We start from the raw sequence: 19,263 nt of genomic DNA, 5'->3' as shown, positions 1-19,263 counted from the left end.
ATAGGAGCCCAGTATGCTTTGAGCACCATGTGCATCTGGCTCGGTTTCAACACGGTTACAGGCTTACACTTGACCAATGAAATCCTTCGTAACGAAACAAATAAACAATCCCTCAGATACAATACAAATGAAAAAATTTCGCATACAAATAAAAAAAATTATACAATACAAATTAAATATTTACAATACAAATGGAAAATGTTAAGTACAAATGAAATATATATATAATTTATATAATACAAATGAAAATCTTACAATAGAAATGGAAAATACAGAGTACAACTGGAGAATTATAAAATACAAATGGAAAATATGGAATACAATTTAAAAAAATATATAGAATACAAATAAGAAATAAACAGTACAAATGGAAAATATAGAATACAAAGTAAAAGTTATATAATATAAATAAGAATTTTTATAATACAACTGGAAACGATCAAACATTTCAACGTTTGACTTGCCATACTTGACGAATGTGATTAATCATGTAGAGAAAGAATTTGCCTTAATTGTCGTTAAAAAGGATTAGTACAGGTGTTTTGAAACATATTACTTTCCAAAACCCATTAGATCTCAAAGATTAAAAAGGTCCGAAACTTTAGATAGCTCTACTTTTACATTGAATCGAACCTTCCGGGTTCCTCGAATGAGGCCTGGGATTGTAAGGTAATTTGTATTTGCTTACGATATATATAAAACTAAAACATTACTCATGAAGAAAAAAACTTGGTTTGTTTTACTGTCAAGGCAAATAGACGTCCATTTCTTTTTCAATACATGATGTTTTGATGTTCTCAGTAAACAAGAGTTACCTCTCTTAAGCCATCATATGGCGTACTTTTTAAAAACAGTTTTCTCAATATTTTAGCATAAATAAAAACAATTAAAGATTCATATCTATTTTAAGTGTACAAGATATATTTTTTCAACATTTTAATATAAATTTTATTCTTAATTCACACAAATTAAATAAAGGATTGAAATTTGAGGGCTGGACAACCCCTCAAAAACGGCCCGAGACAGATATACCTCAGCAAAAGCATGAAAAATTGACATCTTCCAAAATTGTTGTCCTTAAACAAGAGAGAGAGAGAGAGAGAGAGAGAGAGAGAGAGAGAGAGAGAGAGAGATGATTTTAAGAAAAAATGTTTTTCAGCGATTATAATAAATCTTAAACAAACTGTTTTACAATCATTGAAAATACTTTTTCAGCATATTATGGCCTTAAGAGCAGGAAAAAAATATAATTTCGAAGGGGGTCAAAAAACCACTGAGAAATCTCATTCCTTAAACTCACTCGGCGTAGTATCTTATACAAAAATTACTAAACTTGCTTTTGATTATCTGAAATGATGTATTTAATACTTAACAATATGATTTTTTAAACTTGGATTCCTTTTTACAGAAACTCATTGGTTTAATGTAGAATTTGACCTGTATTTCCAACGTTTTAAGTTGAGTAGTATATGTTTAGAGGCCTACTGCATATGTAGCATTAGATACCACTATATCCCCCCTCCTTCAATGTGACATTATTTACTCATTTCCTTTCAGTGGAGTTAAGCTCAAAGATAGACCACTCATACAAACATATCACCTTTTAGATTTTCAACAGATGACTTTACACACCATCCTTCTGTGAATCTCTTCTTTGTTTTGTTTTATCTTGGCTTTTTAAACCTGGCATGTCTACAATATGGTTAGTGTGTTAGTTAACACTTTTTCTTAGGAACCTGCCACAATCCATTTATGTAAAATTTCTCACTACTTTCATATGAAATAGCAAATTGTTTGATATTTACGTTTACAATAACGAAGTACGTCATTGCAATGTTCATTGTGTTGAATTAATCATCCATAAAACGAATTGAATATTGCAGCCAACCATGGCTTTGCTTTCTCTACCTTCTCATATTATTATACTGTACTGTCTTCCAGCCACTGTTGAGAATTGACAACGCCAATTTTAACCTTTCATAAGTTTATTAAGCAATCATATCACTATAGTACAATACACAAAATGTTGGATGGAAATGGCCGCAAATTTTGTAGGAGTCAAGGGAGACAACTAGGATACCATAAACAAACGGGCAAACTAGTGGCCTCGCTTAGATGCGAGTGCCATGGAACCCCATGCCTGACACGCATGGTGGCTAGGCACACAAGCTGCACAGCTTTTTCACCCTATCTCTGGCTTGCTACCTGGTTTAGAACTTTTACACCAACCAGCCTGTAGCCTCTCCTCCTTTTATAGAGGTAGAGGGGGTCTGAGCACCAAAATGCTGCAGACCCCAAGCAATTTACACTTCTTCCACACATATCCTCAATGGCATTTAACTTCCATGTTAACACACAGCCATGAGACACCCCTCATGCTTTGATGCAGATGGGCAGAGACAAACAGGTTAAGCTTATGCAGGGATGATTTCTCCCTTGACCCCGCCACTAACATCGATATGATGTTCCCCAGTACAATTTGCCCCAAACAATATTCGTCAGTATTAAGCCAATGACTAGTTCCTCACTAAATTTGCCGAAAACAATGTTTGTCAGTTGTAAGCCCCTGACAGGTTATCGCGACTGACCCATAAGAACAAAATAATGCAGGAGGAAAAATTTTGCCCTTCCCCCCTAAAATGAATTCCAAACCATCCTGGATATTATTTAAGTAAGCCTTGTTTCCCCTTTCTGATAAATGAGTTCCATCGTATCTAAATAAACTGCTTTGATGAACATTGATATTTTTGTCATGGACGATACAAGCCCCATTAACTTCAGACGTAATATTTTCTAATAGCTTTGTTAACCTTGCGCCTTTTTAAATCAATCTTAGCCCCGCCCTTGCCTAGAGGTGCACCGTGCCAGTAAAGACGGGGAAGCATTGCTGACCAAATGAGCAAGGTTTTTGGAAGCATTACATTATAACGATACAAACTACATTGAATTTCATGTGAAATTCTTAGTGCAGTATTGCCAGATGTTGTGAGATCATTTGACCCTGCATGGATAATCAATACATCTGGGTTTGGTTGATGCTTTAGTTCCTCAGTTAACACTTTGTCAAGGTCTTCCCATTTCAGCCCTCTTATTCCCTTCCAAGTGATGTCAATCCCAAGACTGAGGTTCTTTCCACCTGGTCTCCTCCCTGCCTCCTCACCAGTCCAATGAGGTATTGAAGATCCCACTATCTAAACTGTCTTGAAACCTGGAATACTTTTGGCAAAATTAGCCTGTATTCCATTTAACTATTCTATCACATTATAATCTTATGTAATTTTGAAAAGCATTTGATTCCCACCTGCTCAAAGCTTTAATTTCTGAATCAGGAGCCCCCTGTTTGGCCAGATCTGTGGCTCTACCTATTCTAAAGCTATGTGGTCTAAAATGTCCCTGAATGTCTTAAATTTAAGTACTTTCTGTAGCATGCAATTGAATTGGTATCTTGTTACACTTTTGTTATCCATATGTATGAAGAATAAAATGGAACCACTGTCTGGACGCAGACGCAAAAACTTGAGTACCCACATTACTGGACAAGTATCAGAATTTGGTTGTCTAGACATATGCAATGTACATGTAGTTGAATTGCCATTTTGGTCAGTTTTCGACCTGGGAATGAGAATGCGGACCTTGCTCTTAGTAAGCGAGATGTGCAACCTATGGATAGACACTTGCCCTAAGCAGACCATGATATGCAATTGAAAAAACTGTGGAAAATAGAACTGCCTCATAGGGTGATCTACAAACTGATGGCAACGCTGCTACTAAACGTTGCAAAATGGATATCGTTAATGGACTTCGCGGATCTACAGTGATGCCTCGCTTTTTGTGGAGACCCTGCAGGGCTTTTTTGACAATAAATGACTGGGTGTTATCTTGGATGCCTCTTAATTTGTGTATATATGATAGAGCACTAATGTACAGAGCAGCTGTTCTGTAAGCTGTATCTACAATAGATAAGTTGGCAATAAAATTCAGCAAGTGGTCAATAGGGATAGGAAAAACCAATTTCATCTCACAATTGGTCAAGAATTTCTTGAAATTGGTAAAGGCCCCTTGATAGGCTTTGTATGTATTTGCTGATAGGGAACCCTGGATAAGCCTGTTTGCCTCACTTCTTAAATGTCCCAAATATTCTTGGGAATTGGTGTTGGCCATGGATCTGCTGTAGGTGCTAGCCGTCGGAATTTGCCCCACTGTGAACGAGAGAGACAATCTGCAATAGAATTTAACTTGGATGGTATGTATCTTGCTTTAATTAAAATATCATACTTGAGACATGTGAGGACCAGTTTTCTTACAATTTTCATGACCCTAGGTGACCTTGATGTTGATGTATTAATGACCTGTACCACTGCCATATTGTCAATGTAAAACAAAATTCTGCAGTGTGAAAATTGATGCTTCCACAATTCAATAGCAACTTGGACTGGGAAAAAGCTCTAAAAAAGTCATGTCTCGGGTTATGCCTCGTGCAAACCAAGTACTGGGCCATTGAGCACATGCCCACTTGCCTGCGAAATAAATACCAAATCCCCCGGAGTCTCCCCCTGCACTGTCAGTGTAAAGTTGTAGAGTGTTGTTATTGACCCATATGCCCTCTGTAATGACTGAAATGCCATTAAATGATTGAAGGAAAGTAAGCCAGACTTGAAGGTCAGCTTTCATTTCTAATGTTACCCTGGTGTGGTGATGTGGTTTGTTAAGACCGATTGTTGCATCAATTAAACGTCGACAGAAAGCCCTACCTGGAGCTATAACTCTACATGCAAAGTTCAAAAGCCCCAGTATTGACTGAAGTTGCTTAAGTGTTACCTTCTTTACATTTATAATGTCAATTATCTTTTGTTTAATTTCATCAATTTTTTCCAATGGTAATTTCATGATCATTTCCACCGTATCAAATTCAACACCTAAGAAAGTAAGAACTTGGGTTGGATATACTGTTTTATCATTTGCAATGGGGACCCCCAGGTCACTGCACAGGGAAAGAAAAGTGTCCAAGGTATGTTTGCTTATGGAATGCTCCCTGCCGCAGAACGAAAGTCATCCAGATAATGTAGAATAGAGGAATTTTTTGAACGATCCTGTGTCAGCCAATGTAGGAAGCAAGCAAATCGATCCCAGATTGCACAGCTTATTTTACACCCAAATGGTAGCATTTTATCATAATAAAAAGCATAGTTAAAGTTAAAATCTAACAAATCAAAATCATTGCTATTAACTGGTAGCAACCTAAAAGCTGATTTAATATCTGACTTTGAAAGGTAGGCCCCCCTTCCTAATTTGTTAATAATGGTAGCAGCATCATCTATAGATGAATAGGTAACAGAACTCTGTTCCGAGTCTATAAAATCATTTATTGAAGCAGTTTCTGGATAAGATAGATGGTGAATTAGGCGGTAGTCACCATCTTTTTTGGGGACGAGGCCTAAAGGGGAAACTTGCAATGTTGGAAAAGGTGGTTCAATAAAAGGCCCAGCAACTCTCCCCAATGTAACTTCTTTATATATTTTCTGCTCTGCAACTGAACTTTGTCTGCCTAAACTTGCTAGATTTTTTGAAAACCCGGGTGCTCTAGGACCAGAATACTTTAAGTTAAAGCCATGTTGAAAACCCTCCCTTAAAAATTGATAATCAGGATAATTTTGTGTGTGGTAAATAATTCTATCTAATTTGATAGGGGTCTTGCCCAATTTATAAAGCTGACTTGGTGAGGCAGTTTGAAGCTGGATGTTTGCCTCCGCATCTTCTACAGATGTGCTTGAAGCTGCACCTGGGGAAGAAATTACACTTTTTACCCTGGTTGAAATGGTAACAATACTGGGTAGCAGCAGATGTGCTGCTCTCACCTGAAAATTGTTTAGTGTTATTGACATGAGTTTGGCTTTCAAAGGGGCCCTGGCCAGTCACATACAGCAACCAGAATTCCTGACTTATAATCCCCCAGGAAGATTCAGGATTGCTAGCTTTGCGGAGACGATATTGCTCATCATATTTGAACCAGCCTTGAGATCTAGTGGCAGCTAATCTGATATCTCGCATATATTTTAAAAACTCTTGGGCCCTCGTTCGATATTTTTCCAACATGACACTGATGTAGATCATGAAGGCATTTGTCCATTTTTCAATAGTCAGGTATGAGCCAACGTTTGATTTGACAATACAGAATTTTCCATCTCTGATTTTAATTTCACCTTGGCCCCCCAAACTATTATCAATTTCTTTTGCTGATTTCAACAACAAACTTAGATCTATAAATTGTCCATCCCAAATTTTTTGTTTTAGTTTTAAAGGAATGTGCTGACCTACATTGTCAAAAATGCTAAGTTCTGGCACAGGAGTAAAATCAGAAAGCTTTGAATCTAGAGAAAAGTCTGATTTTCCAAAATTAATACTGGCCGTCCCCAAATCCCCCAGGTCCAGAGCTGCATCACTCCCATCCTCGGAGGGTTCTTGAGCATGGAGGGGGGTTGGTTGGTGATCTCTCCCTTCATTTTCAGGCCTTTGTTGCCTGGTGTGCTGGCGAGGTTTTTTAAACCCTCTGCCCCTGGCTGGAGAAACCATTCCTCCCCTGGCATCTCTCTTCCTTTTAGGTGGCATGATTAGTGTAGATTGATAACCTGCTTTGTTGTTTCCACTTGAATTGAGCGGGATGAAAGAGGAAGAGGAAGTTGCTATACTAGTTAACTCCTCCTGATGCTGACTTTCTTAAGAACTAGTTAGCTTGTACCAAGTTGAGTCTTATTATCTAATGCCATTCACTCAATTAAATGAGATTATCTCATATTCATTTCAATAATCTATCTTATATAAAATTTCTCACTACTTTCATATGTAATAGCAACTTGTTTGATATTTACGTTTACAATAACGAAGTACGTCATTGCAATGTTCATTGTGTTGAATTAATCATCCATAAAACGCTTTTTTTACAAACCAGACTGAGTTAAAATAAATTACTCTCTATTTATCTGTATACCTTTGCCTTATTACGTTAAATGTGTATTTAAAAAAACCGGTCCCGGTAGCCTAGTGGAAGGACGTTCGCTTCTTGATCGGGATGTCCGGGTTTGATTCTCGTTCGCTGCGCCGCGTCAAACCTAGGACTTAACATAGGTAGTGACAGTTTCTTCGCCAAGCGCCCAGTGTTGTGGAGTAAGACTTCCACTATAATCAGACTCCCCTCCGGAAGTTCTGCTCTACAGTGAGACTTCCCCCGGAGGTTTTGCTCTAGAGTGAGACTTCACCCTAGGGGATGAATGGTTCTAGAGCAGGGAAAGTATCACTTTAATTTAGAGCTCCACTTTCCTGCGGGAAGACCTAGTCTACCAGTACTCGTAGAGTCAGACAGACATCCCCCACAGTGGATTTTCCTCCTTCATTTAATCTTCCTTTTACAAGTTAACAATTATTCTATAGAGATTTAGTTACCAAACCTTTACAGCGGTGCATTAATAGCCCCACTTTCACTGAAAGTGAAGGATGATAATTTGGGTCTGACTGTCCGTTTGTCCGTCCGACTAGCTGTTATTCTGTCTATGTTTAACACTTTCGTTTCCGGACGATATCGTAAAAACTTTAAGCTTTGAGCTCTTGCAATGAAATTTTATTTCATTATTTCGAATGGCTTAGATAAGTACACCATACTCATATGTCTAATATAGTATGAAATAAAAGTTAATAAGGCAGCATGAGTACTACTACAGTGCAGGGAACTAATTTTGTTACATAAACCAGCATCAGCATAAGCATTAGTAGCATCAGGATCGAGCTAGCATCAGGATCAGCATTTAAAAAACAGCATTACCAGGATCAGCATCAGCAAGCATAGGATAAAACCAGCATTGACTTACATAAAACCAGCATTATCCTACTAGCATCAGAAAATCAATGAGCTTTAATTCAGTAAAAAATTAAAACAGAAAGAAAGAAGATTGGTTAAAGTATTCACATTTTTGATACAAAGTGAGATATTATGATCAAATAATTGTAAAAGGCACCTTTATTGCTTTAAACGGCAATGCTGAAATTCATTATATACTTCCGGTAGCATGATGCTGCTTCCGGTAGCATTGACCTAATTATAAAACAGCATCAGGATAAGGATTACTAGCATTAAATCAGCAAGCAAAGGAAGCATTCAAATCAGCAAGCAAAGGAAGCATTCAAATCAGCATCGATGCTGTAACAAAATTAGTTTCCTGCACTGTACTGAATAGGTTTCTACATGCATTACTTAAGGGGGCCGATTGGGGTTTCCATTGCGCGATACTTTGCGCATCATAGTAAAATAAAGCGTATTTACTCTTTTAAAGCAACTATTTTCACATGATTGATAAAATTTAACAAAATTAAGAAATCTCAGGTTGAAAAATCTAATCAAAATTTTATAGAACTGAATTTAAAACGATTTCTCAACCGATAGGTAGATTGACGTCGTAATAGTGTGTTTGTGACGTTATGATAAACTGAAGTTCTTTAAGAGAGGGTCATTAAAAATGTTATAAAAGAATAGGTATAATATAAAAGTATTGAGATTTAAAACATAGAAATTTGAGAATCTCACAAATATGTTTGTATGTTTATTTGTATGTTGTTTAATGTCCCTCTCGAAAATTTTTCACTCATATGGAGAAGCCACCACTTGCCGGTGGAGAGCTGCAAATTTTGTCCTATACTCAGCACTTACGACCATTGAGCAGTGAGGGATCGTTTTCGTGCCAGCACCATCTGCGACACGGGACCTCGGTTTATACGGTCTCATCCGAAGGACCAGTCTCCACGTCCCACAGTGGGATTCGAACCCGCGACGTAGGGATCAACTCCTTACTTCGCGACTCTAGAGCAGACGCTCTAACCACTGCGCCACGTGGGCGACATTTCACAAATATTTTTATTATTTTTTTTTTGTATCTGTCATATTTTGTAGTGCTCCAAAAAACAGGAAAATTTCGTTAATTTTGACATTGTGAGATGCCCCCTCTGGAAACCAAACGGTAGAATTTTGTGTTTCTTACATATAATGTACAATATAGTTTAACTCATCACATATTATAATTTGAGCAGAAAGTCTATTGTAGTATTTGTATAATTTGGTTTGAAGTGCGAAAAATTGGAACTCTCCCATATAATCCTATAGTACATGTAAATGTACCTGTATTTTGAGACGGTCCCTAAAAAATACCTAGACGATAGATTTTCCCTAAACTTTGCATGTACTCTGAGGTCAATGTAAGTTACATGTGGTAAAAAATTAAAGAGTTTCTCTATTGTAGTTTTCACACAATAAAACCCCAGTCGGCTACCTTAAAACAGAAAATTTATATCCTCCTTTTCCTTTCCAATATGTTGACAAATTTAGAATTTAATTTCATGGGGGAGGGGGTGTTTCACTCTAGAGTAGGATTTCAACGTGAAACATGGCCCTTGAATTGGTCTTTCCCAAGGGGATAGTATCACTCTAGAGCAAATCTTACAGGGGGGAAGTAAGACTCTAAAGTGAGACTTATTCTCTTTTGAGATTTTGGAGGGAAGTATGGCTCTAGAGTTAGACTTCCCTCTACAACACCGGGTTTAGATGTGAAAGTTATGGGTCTTTTGGATGAGACATTAAAAAAATCAAGGCACCGTGTCACGCATTGGCACGATAAAGAACTCTTACTGCTCAAAGGCCCTAAGAGCCGAGTATAGGTCTAAATTTGAAGTCCTTCACTGGTATTTGTGACGTCTCTATATGAGTGAAAAATTCGCGAACAACAACCAATCAATCTTTCATTGTTCTTAATTGTGTGCATGTGTTGACATTTTGACGATGGGTTTCTGTGATTGGTGAATGCGTAAAACAATATTAACACATTGAATCGGAGAATTTGTCATTATGTACTCTTCCAGAATAAAAATTACTTTTTGAATCAGTTGATAAATTTCACCCTTAATTATTTTTTATCGAGGTATCATTTATGTGATTAATTTTTGTGGTTTTGGCAAAAAAAAAAAAAAGAAAGAAAAAAAGACCCCCCCCCCCCCCAAATATGAATTCCTTGATATCCTCCTATTCCTATTCTATCAAAAGGAATATTTCTGGTTTGCTGATCCCTTATTTTCTTGGCTTGGGTAATCCAGAAAATAGCGAAAATACTTAGTATCGCGATTACCTCCATTTGTCTCACTTAATGCAGCGTTTTTGCGGTGAAGAAAAGGAAGCTCTAAATCTCGCTTGACTTCCACTGCATAACATTGTTTATGATAGTGACAGTCGAATGATTCTTGCAATCAGTATTGTCTAAAACAATGTATTAACAAGAATTGAACTTCAAATAGCAGGTTGTCTAATTAGAAATGTTTAGAGTATTTTATCAGCTTCCAAAAATAACGATTATCGAAATATTATTGAATTTGAATAGAAAAGTTGCCTTCGTGAATAGCATTGATAAAAAATTACATGGGGATTAGCTCCTTTCAAGTTTTATTACCTTGGTTCAACGAATGTTCAGCAAGACATTTCAATAGGACTTCTTTCTAATCTCTCCTTTAAAAATCCACAATGATTGATCTCGCATTCCCTAACATAAAATACTATAATGGTTAACTATAGTTTACTATAGTTACCTGCAACTAAAGTTAATCAAAGTAACAAATTAAAGTTTTTACTATAGTTAACCAAAGTTTCAAAGTTTTCACTACAGTTAATCAAAGTTTCAAAGTTTTTACTAAAGTAAATCAAAGTATCAAAGTTTTTACTATAGTAAATCAAAGTTTCAAAGTTTTAACCATAGTAATGAAAAAGATGGAAATAACGAACAGTATTCAACAGTATTCAAGCTTAGAAGTCTATTAAACAAAGCAAATTTTGGAGCAGAGAAAACACGGACCTCTAAAACATCATAGGTGAAAAATCCGTCTACAATTCAGTGTGTAAATAATGGCCTAACAATTAGTATGAAAAACGTCAGTCAGCATTTGACTTAATGATAAATAGAAAATCAAATAAAGTTCCAAAGTTTTCACTGTAGTAAATCAAAGTATCAAAGTTTTTACTATAGTAAATCAAAGTTTCAAAGTTTTCACTACAGTTTATAAACTTATTAAAGTATTTTAATACTTCTTTGCTTATTTTGCCATTTTGGGGTGGGGGTGGGGTGGGCTGGGGTTGTTGTATATCTTAATTGAAATTTACAAATTAGTTAATTTAAATGCAATATTTTTGTATTTATAAATTAAGAAAATACATGTTTACTGAAGTTGAAGGAGCAGATATTTTGGTTCTAAATGACTCAAAGAGCAAGAGCCACTTAGAACCATTTTTGGCCCTGAGAATTTCTGAAAAATCGAAACTGCTCAGTTTTGGTTGAAAATGCAGTATTTATCACTTGGACCCTTGGTGACCGTGTATCTATTGAACATGACGTAATTTTCTCTCTAGTCAATGCACTATGACGTCATAAAATGCGTCATTTTCCCCATATCCTGTACATTCCTTTAAAAATGGCCAAAAGTTGAAGTATTTTTTCAATATTTCATATAGAGCACAACCTCTGATCCAAAATATGCAATTACATGAAGAAAGATCTGTTTCTGAAGATCACAAAGCATGTTTTAATTTTTGGATCGTGGGCTGTGCTCATATTTTAATTCTTTGTTGAAGATAGTTAAATACGCATGTTTTCTGCAAAATTCAAGAACATTGCATTTTCTAATAGATTGTTATCCAATACCTGGATTCTCAAAAAGAAATTTTGTTATAAGAAATGAAAGAACAAAGTCTCTACTTTATTTTGATATATGAAATCGGGCAGAGGGTGATAGTGAATTAATGATATAAGGACAGGGCAATTTTATGCATAAAGTGAACCTAGCTCTTTCATTTTATAGTATATTATTTTCCTTTCTCTACAAAAAGAGACTTACACTACATCAGCATTAAATTTTATTATATTTGAATATATGTTGTTTATCTATTGGTCTATCAGCGGGAGAGATAACCTAGCATTAAAATTTATTTCTTGTACTTGCAATTTTTTCCAAGGGAGGGTTGGGTTTATTAAAAGGTCTCTGAAGCTTTTATGAATTTTGACCATGAAATATAATGCCAATAATTTGAATCCAAAACGTAATTCGCAAAACGGATGTATAGTTATTCAAAGTTTTCACAAAAGTAAATCAAAATTTCAAAGTTTTCACTACGGTAGATCAAATTTTCAAAGTTTTTACTAAAGTTAATCAAAGTTTCATAATTTTTGCTAAAGTTGATAAAAGTATTAAAGTTCTTTTTTTTTCCAAAATAAAACGAAGTTTCAAAGTTTTTACTATAGTAAATCAAAGTATGAAATTTTTCATTATAGCAAATCAAAGTTTCAAGTTTTCACTATAGTATATCAAAGTTTCAAAGATTTTACTATAGAAAATCAAAGTATCAACGTTTTCACTATAGTAAATCAAGGTTTCAAAGTTTTACTAAAGTAAATCAAATTTTCAAAGTTTTAACTATAGTAAATCAAAGTTCCAAAGTTTTCACTATACATGTAGTAAATCAAAGTTTCAAAGTTTTTACTTTGATGCTATAGTTAACTATAGGTTACTCTAGTATTTTTTTGTTAGGGTTTTATTCAACATCACATTGTCCATTGCTAACAGATGTTTCCTATCTCATCATGAAAGAGTTCCGTTAAGTTAAACAATTGAATAAAATGAATTCAATAAAAAGTAATGAAACCATGCACACTAATCAATAAACCCGAAAAAATATAATTTTTTCAGAAAAGGGAAATTTTTGGCATATTTCCTTAATTTATCAGAAAAATACTACACATGTTAGCTATGTTGTTTTATTTCGGTACATCATGTACAAAATTGTATTAATATAAATCATACAAGGTACCAATTTTGATGCACCAGAAGCGCATTTCGACAAATTATGTCTCTTCAGTGACGCTAATGCTCAAGTTTTGTCATTTTAGCATATTAATTCGAAATTCTTTTGAGGATTTTTGACTTACTAGTATTTAAATCTTGCGAGATTTTCCAGCTTTTATGAAATGAATAAATATAATGAATTAATGAATTACATTATATTTTTCCAGAAATCACAAGTATCTCAAAACAGCACATTTTGTTAAGAATATTTAGGTATGCATGATTAAAATGTTAGTTATATCAATAAACCTATCACATTGTATGTATTGTTATTTCTGTTGTTAATACCTATTCTTTGCTGGTAATGGTTATTTAAGGCTGGCTGATGTATGTTGATGATATTTATTTTAAATTATTGTCCCCCGCTTTCACTGAGTGGGGGATATTAATTTGGGTCTGTCTGTGATTTTGAGGTAAAAAGGTCAAACGTCAAGGTCATAAATTAATAAATTCTCTGTTTTAACACTTTCGTTTCCGCGCTGTATCTCGCGAATTCTTTGAGGTTTTACAATGAAATTTTACACAACAACTCCCTTTGGCCTATGGAAGACCCCTATTGATTTTGAGGTCAAAAGGTCAAAGTTCAAGGTCATTAATTTATAAATTCCGTCTGTGTGTAACACTTTCGTTTCCGGGCGATATCTCAAGAAGCTTTTGAACTTTTGCAATGAAATTTTATACCATAACTCCCTATGGCCTCTCTCGCCCCTCTAAAAGTGTCCCGCCCCGGGTTTTTTTTTTTTATTTATTGTATTAAAAGTCGCTTGGCACTATTTTTAGCACAGGGGCATGTGGAGAGTTATTACGTATAATACAGGTTGTCGGCGGACTTTATATTCTAGTTACATCTATTAGAACTGTTTAGTAAAGGCTAAATTAGACACCATGTATTGTGTAAAATTTTGACAATATCGAACGTATATATAAACATTATATGTGACCTACTGTTTGCATTTAATCTGCTGTATAATCAAGTGGCTCCGTGGTCTAGCAGAATGATGCTGGATTAACAAGCGAGAGACCCGGGTTCAATACTCAGAGGATCTTTTTTTTTTTTTTTTATTAACTAAATTATAGTATTCAACATGTGAAATGAAAAAGTTATGACGTCTGGTGTGTACAAACTCATAAAATCATTTTTATAGTGTGATAAGTATTCTATATCTTAAAAAGAATCTTCTATACACATTTTAAAGAATAAGCAATCAAATCTTTATATCCATAATGGCATTTTTATATGCTTCAATATACATGTATACATTTAATAATTCTACAAATCGACCCACATCCCAGAACTGCGCATGCTCTTCTTTTTTCCCTAAGCGGGTTACACAAATTATCTGAATTAGCTTGTTTATTTTATAGTGTTGCTTATGTAATTTATGATACTTGAAATGATAGTCAGATACGATAAAAGATGGAGGGAATAGTCCATGGTCTGTATAAAGCATAAATAAGGAGGCAACCTTTTAATAAAATTTTATTTAACCATGGTTATAAAATACAATGAACAATGATTAGTAATCTACAATTTTAAATTATGTTGTAGAGTAGATACAAAAATACATGTGCAACTGAATTATATCTAACAGATAAAGCTATAAATGTTTTATTAGTACTGAAACTAAAATGCTACTATTCCTGAACTAGTGGTTTAGAAATAAGGAGAATGGTGACAAGTTATTGTTTCACCCTCTCTACCAACATGACGACACCTGCTCCGATCGCCGCTATCATTCCTATGATGCTGAAGGCGAAAGCAAAGTGGTAGTTGAAGTCTATGTTTTTGTACAAGTCGTTTGTTTTGGCGGCATACACTGCTATTGATATCAGGATAAACACCGCTATAAAATAGAATATAAAAAAATACATCTGTATTTGAAACTGAGAAACCACTAAAATATGTTCATTGGGAAACAGCAAGAAAGATAAAAGTTTATGTAAATTATTCGTGTGATTTTTAAAGCTTGAAATAAGAACTATACCAAATAGTTCCTTTTAAAGTTATTTATTCTACATTATTTCCAACATTTGACATTTTCGTTTGAAAGTATTTTTCATGAAACATTTTAAATCATTATGAAATTAAAAAAATGAATCAAAATACAACCCTTAATCAAATGTCTCACCTCCAACAAATGCTGTGCCTATTGCTACCAATAAAATTGGTTTCTTGTCTTTCAGAACAAACAGTTTTAATACTACCATGATTACTGGTACCACTAAAACCAGAAAGCCAAGGATGCTCATTGCTCGGACTGCCTTGAGCCAGTCTGTAATCAGAAAATTTAATTTTCCTAGATACGGCATTTGTAATTTGTCATTTGCTTTACCTGCACTTTGTACGATGGCCAATATAGACCTTGTAATTAAGCTGTTAAATCAAGTGAAGAATGTCAGTGTTATATGTACAGTTTGCTTTGGCAGGAGTTAAGTGTACAATATAAACACAAAGCATTCAACACTGTTACGGTACTCGCATCGCTGGTATGATGTAAAGTGTACATATTTCTTTCATTGAGGTTTACGCTTACCTGCAATTAAAATTTTTCAAAAAAAAATAAATAAATAAATAAAAAATAAATTAAAAATATGAAAAAAATAAAGAAAAAAATCTCTGAATCTGGAAACAGCGGTAGTGGCATAAAAGACAGTCAGAGATCCTTGAGGCAATATAGTTTTCAAACTGGCTGGTTTAACTTTTACAAGGATTGACTTACCCAATAGTAAAGTCACAACTGCAATACAATCTTCAAAATTCTAAAGTTATCAACAAAATTTTCTATACTTAAACACAATACCTCCATCCTTTTTACCCCCATTTTAAAATTCCATTCAGATTAAATAAATGCAATACTTTTTAAAATATTAAATAAACACAAAGTAAAATTTCTTCTATTGCTGCAGTAAAAAATGTTACCAACGTTGCAATGACGTTATCTTTAGGTACTTATTTTCAGGTCCATAAATCGTCTAAATCTACACAAAACTTTATATTTCATGTACACTCCCAATGTGTGCTAAACATCTGGTTATTTCAAATATATATATTTTTTTAAATTGTCATTGTGCATTTGCACATTCATTCTGCTGTGCGTTACATGCATGTAGATTTAATGCAGAGAGGATTCAAGACGAATGGACGAGAAATGCTTCCACGCACTTTCTCCTTCCAGGCATTTGCTAATTTCCGTCTTTATTATGTTAAATATTTCCCTTATTAGTTCATAATGTTTGGACGTCAAGTCGGGTTATCAACCTTTTCAACATTTCAACCGACAAGGAAAACAGGAGTGGACGATCAGTCAACCTTTAACGTCACTTAATTACTCCTGAATCTGACGATAGTAAGATCTACTCAAAAGGAATGTAGAAATATCATTTCCATAAAGTTTAAATCATTTAAAACTACACATTTTAACAAGACATTTAATCACAAAATGAAGGAAATGTTTATTAAAAAGAAACATGTAAGAGGTTATAAAGATTTGCGGTTGAAAAGAAAATGAGTACCGAAAAGTAACGTCATAACGACGTCATTAACATCTGTGCCGTGTGGCGATAGACAAAACCTTCTTTGTGGTGTTTATCTCAATATTTTAAAAAGTAGGATATATACGGAATGAAATTTCAAGGCGAAGGTAAAATTAAATAGGGGGTATCTGTATGCAAAATTTTGTTGAGAACATTTGATTGTCAAGGATTTTAAAGTAGTTGAGACATTACTTTAGGGTCAACCCTCTTATTACAAAAAATAAATAAATAAATAAATGAACTTTTTATAATTATTGTAAAAGCCGAAAATAACGAACATTGATCAATCTCAGAAATCCAGTGATCAATAAGAATCGTGAACAAGGCTAAAACACGCGTACGGATCCTTGGAAACACCAGAGGTGGGATCAGGTGACTGAGAGGATTAATCATATCCTGTCGACCGGTCACACCTGCTGTGAGTCCCATGTATCGATCATATAAACAGGTAAACGGATTACTCCGTAGTCAAATTTAGTATAAAACAATGACCTAAAAGATAGAATGATACATGTCAGATAGAATGCGACCCAAATAGGTTGTATTTACAAACAAGGTCATTATAATGACCGTAGAAATTGCGAAATGCTGACTTTAAACGGGGTTGAAATCTCTGTAGCATCAACTTAGCTGTTAGTAGCTTGCCTCGGTTTAAAAATTGATCACACTCAAAGCAGTCTCTTGTGTATCAAATCATTTGGGAGACATAAACACCATATGGGAGTGATGTTGGAATATAACAACATAAAAAGAGAAGATGATGATGGGGAAGGATAAGTCATCCTGTTTATTATACAGTTTAGTTATTTAGTTGGCAATTATCGTCAGTAATCAGTAAAACACCCAAATATGAAACAGATATCGCAAACTCTGTTGTTTTTTTTATTTCGAGTTCACTGGGATATATTGAGTCGAAACATGAATGAAAGTAACTATTGTTAATTGATGGGACGTCAATATTTCTAAAAGTTGCGTTGAAGGCTACGGCATCTCGATTAAAAGTTTTTGAATAAATTTTACTTCATAAGAATGCATATATAAAAACAGGTCGGCAAGTAGAGAAGCACAATTAATTCCCATCAAATTCCGACAGATTAATGGAAAACTTGGTCCCCAAAGACTACATATATATCGTCAATGATGAACTCCAAATCTTTTTTGAATCAATTTCGGATTACTTGTATGTACATGTAGAATTAGAATGATTGTTTACAAAGTAATTTTGTAGAGGACCAATCACAAGATATGAAAATTTACGAGTTCCATTTTTACTGAGGAAGCAGTTGTCTATGATGTCAAAAAGCCTGATCCTTAATTTATCCCGAGAAATGGTTGTATAAAGCGTAAAAAGTCATATGTTTTGATGCTATTAATCTTTGAAAAAAATTAAGATTTCAAATTTTTCAAAATTTCTTTTAAGTTTTCTTAAATCCACTTTTGATTTACACCACTTCTTAAATATGTTGTAGCACAAGGTGTTTGAAGTTTTTCCTTCATAGCAGTTAATGTAAGCATAGTGACTTGGTTGAACGTTTACTCGACCCTGCGATATATCTTTGTTTGTGAGGATTTTTATGAAAAATAAAATCCAGTTCAAGTACGGTAAGTGAAAATGTCGTCTTGTCATAATGTAGCACTGAAAATCTACACTTAATTTGACTCTAGAATGAGGTGTCTGATATCTGCATCAAACCTTTCAGATAATTTTTTGTACATTTTGAGAGAAGAGATATATTTATTTAGACTTACTTGAAAATCAAGCCAAGTATATTAAGGGCTATCACTTTGATCAAAATGTTTTCACCCTTGATATAGGTTTTCCCTTTTATGAAAAAATTGTTTAATCATCGTTATAATTTTCAAAGTGTTTATCTGTACCGTCATCTGTAAGTTCCACATCACTGCATATCGTGTTTCCAGTCAAAACTGTTTCGGTACACGCTTTCCATAAACCAGCGTTTGCTTTGGCTATCTTTAAATCAAGAAATATCCAGTAAGGTGACGCCAAACCAATCAGTTGGAAGATAACCGCACATATTGTTAGCAATAGTGCAATTAGCAAAGATTTAGAGCTTTCCATGTTTCAAATCTGAAAAAAATAGTACAAATATAATGTGTTATATTTCATAACTAAAAATACATCCCATGCTTATGATAGAATCATTAATATTAATAGACAAGAAAACTTTTATCCTTATTCATAAATAGATTATCTCCACTGATAATATTTTGATTTTTAAATAAACACTTTTCCTGTTCTCCCTAATGAAATAAAAGCGGAAAATTTCTGAAAGTTTCACAGAACCAAAACCGACTTTTCTTATATATACACGTGCAAATGAATTTAACTCTATCTTATGTATTAAAAAATTCACGTATTTTTCATGGAGGCTTACATGTATCTATAAATCAACATGCGATCGAGTTTGACCAATTTATTTTGACTTGATTGATATTCGAGATTTTCGTTATTGAAATAATAATTGACATAATGTAATGATAAAAATGAAATAATGAGTATTGCATTATTCCTTCAATCATAATCCGATTTATGAATGCTGAGGAACATTTGGAGGAAACGACTGTCATAGGCATTCGGAACTGCGTTTGATCTTTCCTTTCAGATTCTGTCATTGCCTCACCTGTCTTGGTATAAACTTAGCCCAAAAATTTATCAAAATAAATTTGTAATGAGACCTCTCCAAGAACTGAGCGTTCCTCTAGTTAAGCCTGATATACTGAAAATGTTGACCAAAATACTTCAAAGATGGATGGAGCCCAATTTTAACAGAAAAGGTATCCTTCTATCCA

The 19,263-nt window shown here is 34.3% G+C and overlaps 1 protein-coding gene and 1 pseudogene across 1 annotated transcript; both read right to left on the bottom strand.

Annotated features, from left to right (window-relative positions):
• Positions 1 to 3,261: 3,261 nt before the first annotated feature.
• LOC133196547 (uncharacterized) lies at positions 3,262 to 6,606 on the bottom strand (annotated as a pseudogene).
• Positions 6,607 to 14,417: 7,811 nt separating this feature from the next.
• On the bottom strand, positions 14,418 to 18,532 carry LOC133188904 (uncharacterized). The gene is made up of 3 exons (XM_061324383.1): positions 18,331 to 18,532; positions 15,048 to 15,191; positions 14,418 to 14,762 (listed from the first exon to the last, which is right to left on the bottom strand). The coding sequence occupies exons 1-3, from the start codon at positions 18,530 to 18,532 to the stop codon at positions 14,599 to 14,601; spliced, it is 510 nt and encodes a 169-aa protein (XP_061180367.1). The 3' UTR covers positions 14,418 to 14,598.
• Positions 18,533 to 19,263: the final 731 nt, after the last annotated feature.

The sequence above is a fragment of the Saccostrea echinata genome, unplaced genomic scaffold (genome assembly GCF_033153115.1).
Source record: "Saccostrea echinata isolate AGI-Se365-2 ecotype Australia unplaced genomic scaffold, CSIRO_AGI_Sech_v1 ptg000001l, whole genome shotgun sequence".
NCBI lineage: Eukaryota > Metazoa > Mollusca > Bivalvia > Ostreida > Ostreidae > Saccostrea > Saccostrea echinata.
Note: the sequence above shows the minus strand (reverse complement) of the source record. Positions and strands in the feature narration are given on the sequence as shown.

Coding starts and splice junctions, on each gene's coding strand:
- LOC133188904 (XM_061324383.1), bottom strand. CDS start 18,532: ATGGAAAGCTCTAAATCTTTGCTAATTGCACTATTGCTAACAATATGT. Junction 15,192..18,330: donor TGTGGAACTTACAGATGACG/GTACAGATAAAC, acceptor TTCTGATTACAG/ACTGGCTCAAGGCAGTCCGA. Junction 14,763..15,047: donor AGGCACAGCATTTGTTGGAG/GTGAGACATTTG, acceptor TCTATTTTATAG/CGGTGTTTATCCTGATATCA.